General features: G+C 41.6%; 1 protein-coding gene across 1 annotated transcript in view; it reads left to right on the top strand.

Moving 5' to 3' along the window:
* The window catches only part of LOC103211296 (zinc finger protein 432-like), a 43507-nt gene that overhangs the window by 9411 nt on the left and 27189 nt on the right, over positions 1–6907 (top strand). The window contains exon 4 of the mRNA XM_007957239.2: positions 3839–4506. Coding sequence (XP_007955430.2) covers positions 3839–4506 — 668 coding nt within the window. The remainder of the gene's footprint in view (positions 1–3838; positions 4507–6907) is intronic.

Here is a 6907-nt window from a genome sequence, read left to right as displayed (position 1 = left end):
TTCATTATAGTAATTGGCTTTGTCTACTCGAGCTGCTCTTTGAAATCTTCTGTTCAGCCCTTTTACCTTTTCATTTCTTCCATTTGCTTTAGCACTACCCAATTCTTCCAACTCAGCTGAAGAGACAGCATGCAGTTCAGCCCATTGAGCTTACTGGTTCTTACCTTCTTCAGCAAGGGTCTTTCCATCTGCTGGTCTTAACACAGCAGATTTCCACATGGAATGTTGTCTGTATGCCCTGAAACTGCCATCTGTGAACCAAGCCACCTTGTGTTGTTCAGCAGAAAGGTGTTCATAGGGCATGTCCATGTGGTAGTGGACTGGCAGCTTCTCAGGGGGTTCCAGCGTCGTACCGGTGGGAAAAGAGTACCTGCTTGTATAAACTGTGAGTGCCTCCCTGCATTTAGTAGCTGGGTCTTGTATGAACCATACATCTCTTTAAATCCTCCAGTTCTTATCCATACTTTAACCTTAATCCCTTCAATCGTTGCATCCCCATATCTCCTAGTCTAACTTCAGGCCCCTTCAAGATTTGATTGACAGGTTTTGAGATTCTAGTCCATTGGGCTCCTGTATCCATACAGGTCTCTTCCCACTGCTGGGCCATTTCATCCACACATGTGCAAATAGCCCCAAGTACCCTGGTGGAGACTGGACCAGAAGATGCTTGCCCCTCACCAGTCCTTACCTGATCTGCTACCTGAGCCTCTGCTTCACATGGTCCCTGGTGGGCCCCCCCCCATCATTAAAGGTGAATAGAATGGACTTGTATAGGGCTTTTCAATAATGGGAGACCATTAGGAGTTTCTTTTGGTCTGCCCAGCCTCTTGTAGTGCTACATTAACACCTTTGTCTCAACTCCATCGTCCACTATATTCCTCCCATTTCTTAATGACCATTGAAGACTTCCCATCCTTCTTAGGTAAGTTCTTTCACATTTGCCTTTTCTTATTCTCCTATGACTCACCCATATACTTCTTGCATCTGTAAGTCCCATGCAGGAAAGCTATACCAACAGATCCAACAAGGTTTCTCCAATTGTTTTATTTCATAGTAGCAAGGGTATATGGGGTACCCGTGTATGTCATGATTGTGTTATGGGCTTACTCATTCGATGACTGTCCTGATCACCAGAAGGCCTTTCCATCATGGCTTCCATGAGCAGCACATCAGCTGATTCCTCTGCACTGTTTTGAGTATTTAGAGGGATAGTTTCCCTTCTCAGGATAAAGGAATCTCACTGCAGATTTTATCCATCCTCTGTCCACGTTAACCTGCTGAGTAACTGGGTCTTGTACCATCATTTGTGACTGGTCCTATAGTGAGTAGTGAGTCTTGCATCAATCCATACATACTCTTCCATTTTTGGCAGCATTCAAAACTAAAGACACTGCCCCTTACTAGTTGCTCTTACAGTCCACTTGAGTAACAGTTCCTCAGGATGCTGATACTGATGTAGAAATGGAATAAACTCCTTTACATTTTCACCCTTCGTTTTCTAGTTTCTTGATTTTGTTCATTTCCATTCTTGTCCAACTTTTTGGTGACCAGTAGGGGCGTAAGGATAGTTCTGTTGTTCCAATACAATATTTCTTTTCTCAGTTGACCTTGACACTAGCAATCATAGTTCTGAGCCGACTGGATGTGGGCTTGGTTCAGTGCTACAGTCCACCTCTACATTCTTTTTCCCTCCCAGTGCAGCTATTACTGATAAAGTAACCAAAGAATTATAGGTCTTGTTGTTTCCTAATCACTTTGTTTTTCCATACGCATCCACCTAGCCTCAGAAGTTAGATCCAACCACCAAAAACCAAACTCACTGTCATTGAGTTGATTCCAACTCATAGCAACCCCCATTGGATTTCAGGGGCAGTAAATCTTTACAGAAGTAGATTGCCCCATATTCCTTCTGTGGAATGGCTGGAGGGTTTGAACCAGCATCCTTCTGGTTAAGAGTCAAATGCCTTAGGCACCGTGTCACCAGATCGACCACTCCTCAGTCCCATGAATAGCTTTTGCCTTGGGTAACTGATCAAAACAATAGCTGCTTGAGTCCATGGATTTTTTTTTTTTTTTTTTAAATCACATCCAGAAACCAATGGTTTTGGATTCTTACTTTTATCCTTTTCTTTCCAAAACTACATATTCCAATGAGTCTGGGCTGATGAAGTGAATCCCACTATTCTGACACCAATTGCAAGAATAATTCCTTTTAGAAGGATCCGCACATATCTGGTCCTTATGAAGTGAAGGTTAAAAATGTCTCAGATGTCCAACTTCTCTGCACTGCTGTACCACTCCATCATCTTTAACATCAACTCCTCCTCCTTCCCTTAGTACTCAGTATTCTCCTTCCCATCTTTGGGTTCTGTAATTCAGTATCTCACAGGACTCACGAACGGTCAAGGAAAAGTCTCACAAGGTTGTGGAGGCTGGCAAGTCCCAAACCCATGGGTCAGCAGTCAGTCTGGAGGCTTTTCCTGATTCACATGGTTGTCGTGCCTGATGAACCCAAATTGGCAGGTGAGACAACAGGCTGCTGGTTCTGGTTCCAGGAACCGGAAGTCAGATGATGATGAGCCAGATGCAGAATTCAGAGCAAGAGAGAAAACTTTGCAGGAGCGTTCATTCATGGCATATGCCGACCACAACCCCAAAGAAACTCCCTTCACTTGAGTAAGGTGGTGTGAAGGTGTGAAGGATGGTGACTGGGATAAGAGTATTGACTTGAGTCACACTCTCTGGTAAAGCTGACTCAAGATACATCCCACCATAAGCCTGCCTCGTTAGCATAGCAGACACCTCACTCTAAAATGGGACCATAGCCACAGGCATGGAGACTAGGATTTGTAATATGTCACAGAATGGAGGACTATGGCTGGAAGGGCCATATTAAGTTATTCACTACACCACAGTTATCTAAGATGGTTCCTATGCTATCTGCTTTGACTATTGAGGTTGCTTATATTACTGTGTTTTTATCAGTGTGCCAGAAACATGAAGGATAGTGTTTAATTTATGCTCATATCAAAGGGTTGTCACTAAAGGTCCGCATTATATGAATTAATTGTTTCAAATGCTTTCATTCCAAATTAAGAAAATGGAAGGATTCATTGTTCTCTTCTTTTCCTAGAAATCCAGAAAGTTGATTATCATCTGCTTCGGCACTTGCAAAATGAAAATAGTGCGGACAGAATGAAGCAATGCTGCCAACATAATTCATTGGAAAATATTGTTAATCAGCACAAAAATCTTCTTTTAAGGGAAAATCATATGTTTGACTTACATGAAAAAGCTCTGAAATCAGATTTAACTTTACCTTTTGCTCTCAACCAGAGCAAAAGTGATGGAATAAGGAACGCTTCTGAGCTTAGTGGAGATGAGAAAACCTTTCTCCATGCTGACCAGGAGCAATTCTATACTGAAACGGAATTCTCCGAGAGTCAGAAATCCAACAGCATTAAGTCCCAACTCGTTAACCATCAGAAAACTCACAAAATACAGAAACCACATGTATGTAGTGAATGTGGAAAAGCCTTCATCAGGAAGTCTTTCCTCACTGATCATCAGTTCATTCATACAGGAGAGAAACCCTATAGATGCAGTCTGTGTGGGGAATCCTTCTTTAAAAAGTTCAAGCTCATTGAACATCATCACACAAGTCATAAAGGACAAAAACCATATAAATGTGTGGAATGTGGCAAGGCCTATCTCCATAAACCACAGCTCACTGAACATCAGAAAACTCATATGGCAGAGAAACCCCATATATGCTGTGAATGTGGGAAAGGCTTCATGAGGAAGACAGATCTCACGATTCATCAGCGGACTCATACAGGAGAGAGACGCTACATATGCAGTGAATGTGGGAAAGGCTTCAACCATAAGGGAAGCCTCATTATTCATCAGCGAACTCACACTGGAGAGAAACCCTATATATGTGGTGAATGTGGGAAGGGCTTCAACCATAAAGGAAATCTCACCATTCATCAGCGAACTCACACTGGAGAGAAACCCTATCTATGCAAGGAATGTGGAAAACGCTTCAAAGATAAGCGAAGTCTCATTGTTCATCAGCGCACTCATACTGGAGAGAAACCCTTTGTATGTAAAGAATGTGGAAAAAGTTTCAAAGATAAGAGAAGTCTCATTGTTCATCAGCGAACTCATACTGGAGAAAAACCCTATGTGTGCAGTGAATGTGGGAAAGGCTTCAACCAGAAGTCATGCCTCATAGCACATCAGAGATTTCACACAGGAAGGAGCCCCTTTTCATGCAGTGAATGTGGGAAATCTTATTCTCAGAAGTCAAGTCTCAATACACATCGGAAAATTCACACAGGGGAGAAACCCTTTCAGTGCAGTGAATGTGAGAAAGCCTTTGAAACAAAGCGAGAGCTCATTGTACATCAAAGATCTCATAAAGGAGAGACACCGTACAGCTGCAATGAGTGTGGAAAAACTTTTACCTCCTCTTCTAATTTTAATTCACATCAAAGAAGACATGTAAGAGAGAAACATGTAGAGTCAGTCAAGGTGGAAATCTCTTCCACAGCATGTCACAGGTCATCTCGTACCGGTGACCTCATGCAGGAGAAAAGCCCTGTTAATGCAGTGACCATGCACATACCTTCTGGGGAAGCGCAGACATCAGTCAACATCAGTGGACTTCTAACTAATAGGAACATAGTCTTTATGGGACAGCCTGTTAGTAGACATGAACCCTCAGGATATAACAGAGAATTTGTACAGGAGAGAAACCTTATGAATACAGTGAATATGGTCTTGCCTATAAATGCAGTGACTGTGTTAGTTCCACCAGTGTCCAATTACATTTTATTTTATGCCCCACAAAACTCATAAAATAAATTCATATATTCACTAGGAATGAAGGTTGAGCTAATTTCTACCTCATTATATCCTGAGGGAAAGCGTAGTATGCAGAGACTGGGAAAGACTGATACATTCATCCAATGTAATAAATATGTGCCTAGTTACTGAGACTTACTGTGAGGTTAGCACACATACATAGATACCAATTGTTCTATTGTGCCAGTTAAATGAAAGAACATCTTAGTTCATCTCTGTGGAGGAAATAAACACTGTGCATTTTGACAACAGAAAAGATTATCGGTATCTATAAATGCTATAAATGAAAAACCACATGGGAAGTGGTGGGTGGGAAAGAGGCAATCCTGAATTGGTGGGATGGGATGTGGGGCACATACTTATCAGTGCAGTTTCCCTACATCAGTGCAAGCTCAAGCTCCATGCTCACTGCCATCAAGTTGATTCTGACTCATAGTGACCCCCTTTGGGTTTCTGAGGCAGTGAATCTTTACGGAAGTAGATTGCCTAGTCTTCCTTCAGCGGAGTGGCTAGTGGGTTTGAATTGTCAGCCTTGTGGTTAGCAGTCAAATGCCTTAAGCCACCAGAGCCCCTTACATCAGTGTGAAAGATTAACCAAAAACCAAATTGTCTACCCTACATAAAAAAGCTTTATATTATGCGGAAGGACCTATGAAACAATAGTCCTACGTTGAGTCTTTTCATGAATGTAGTGAATATTTCTCACATGCTTCCTTTGTATCTGGCTCTGTTTCCTGGAGCGGAGCATACAGTGGTGAATAAAACAAAAAGTTTGGAGAGCACACTGTGCTGAATCATAAAATTTGAGTGGAATTGACATTTCAGTTTACCTAGTCAAAGGATGTAAAGAGTTCTAGTTGTGTAGTACCTAAGGCATTTGACAGCTAACCAGAAGGTTGGAGGTTCAAGCCTACCACCACTCCACTGAAGGAAGACAGGGCAATCTACTTCCATAAAGATTTACCACCTTGGAAATGCAAAGGGGTTCACTTTGAGTCAGAATTGACCCAATGGCAGTGAGTATGTTTTTTGGGGGGGGTTTTGAGTCAAACGATGTAATACAGAAAATGGAATAATTGGTACAAGGGGTTTCCTTAGACATTTTAAGATAGAATGTTAAAAAAAAATTCTTATGACAGTTGTCACAATTTAATTGCCTTGAGTTATTTCTAACTCATGGTGACCCTGTGTTTGTTAGAGCAGAACTGTGCTCCTTAGGGTTATCAGTGGCTGATTTCTAATGAGTGAATTGCCACACCTGTCTTCTGAGATGCCTGTGGGCAGACTCTATCATCCAATCTTTTGGATTAGCTTTAACCATTTGTATTACCTATGGACATTTGGAGTAAGGAGACCTTGTAATGGTACTGAAGCAGCCTAGGAAACAGTTTTTTTTTTTTTTTTAATGCCCATACCTTATCTCCCCAGATAGATTCCCGATTCCTTGAAAGTTTTTGTGACTCTCTCCAATTTATATTAAATTCCTTGACAATTTTCCTGAGTATGTATACCCAAGTAGGTAATAAATCAGTTGACAGTTACAACTTTTGACTATTTAAATATTAAAAATAAAGTTTTAAATCAGTTCCTTAGTTGTATGAGCCACATTTTATGTGTTCAGTAACCATGTGTGACAGTAACTACACAATTGTAAAGCACAAACTATAAGCAAGACTTTCTGCTCCCCCGCCCAGGGAATGTGTATACAGAGACAAATCTCCATCATTTCCATCATCCCAGAAAATTATATCAGAGAACACTAGTTCACGTGATTTTATGTTCCTGGGACACAGAAATACACCTAATTATATATTGATTTAGGAGCTGTGGTAGTGTAGTGCCTAAGGCACTTGGCTGCTAACCAGAAGGCTGGCTGTTCAAACCCACCAGCCACTCCTCGGAAGGAAGGCTGGGCAATCTACTTCTGTAGTGATACCACTTCGGAAACCAAAGGAGGGGTCTTTATGAGTCAAGTCCGACTTGACAGCACATAGCGACAAACAACGGTATATCAATTTGGAAGTGAATAAAATGAGCT

This window comes from Orycteropus afer, unplaced genomic scaffold, assembly GCF_000298275.1.
Source record: "Orycteropus afer afer isolate SDZICR_OR568_19922 unplaced genomic scaffold, OryAfe1.0 scaffold00718, whole genome shotgun sequence".
Classification (NCBI taxonomy): Eukaryota; Metazoa; Chordata; class Mammalia; order Tubulidentata; family Orycteropodidae; genus Orycteropus; species Orycteropus afer.
The sequence above is the reverse complement of the archived record's forward strand: the minus strand, read 5'-3'. Positions and strand labels throughout refer to the sequence as shown.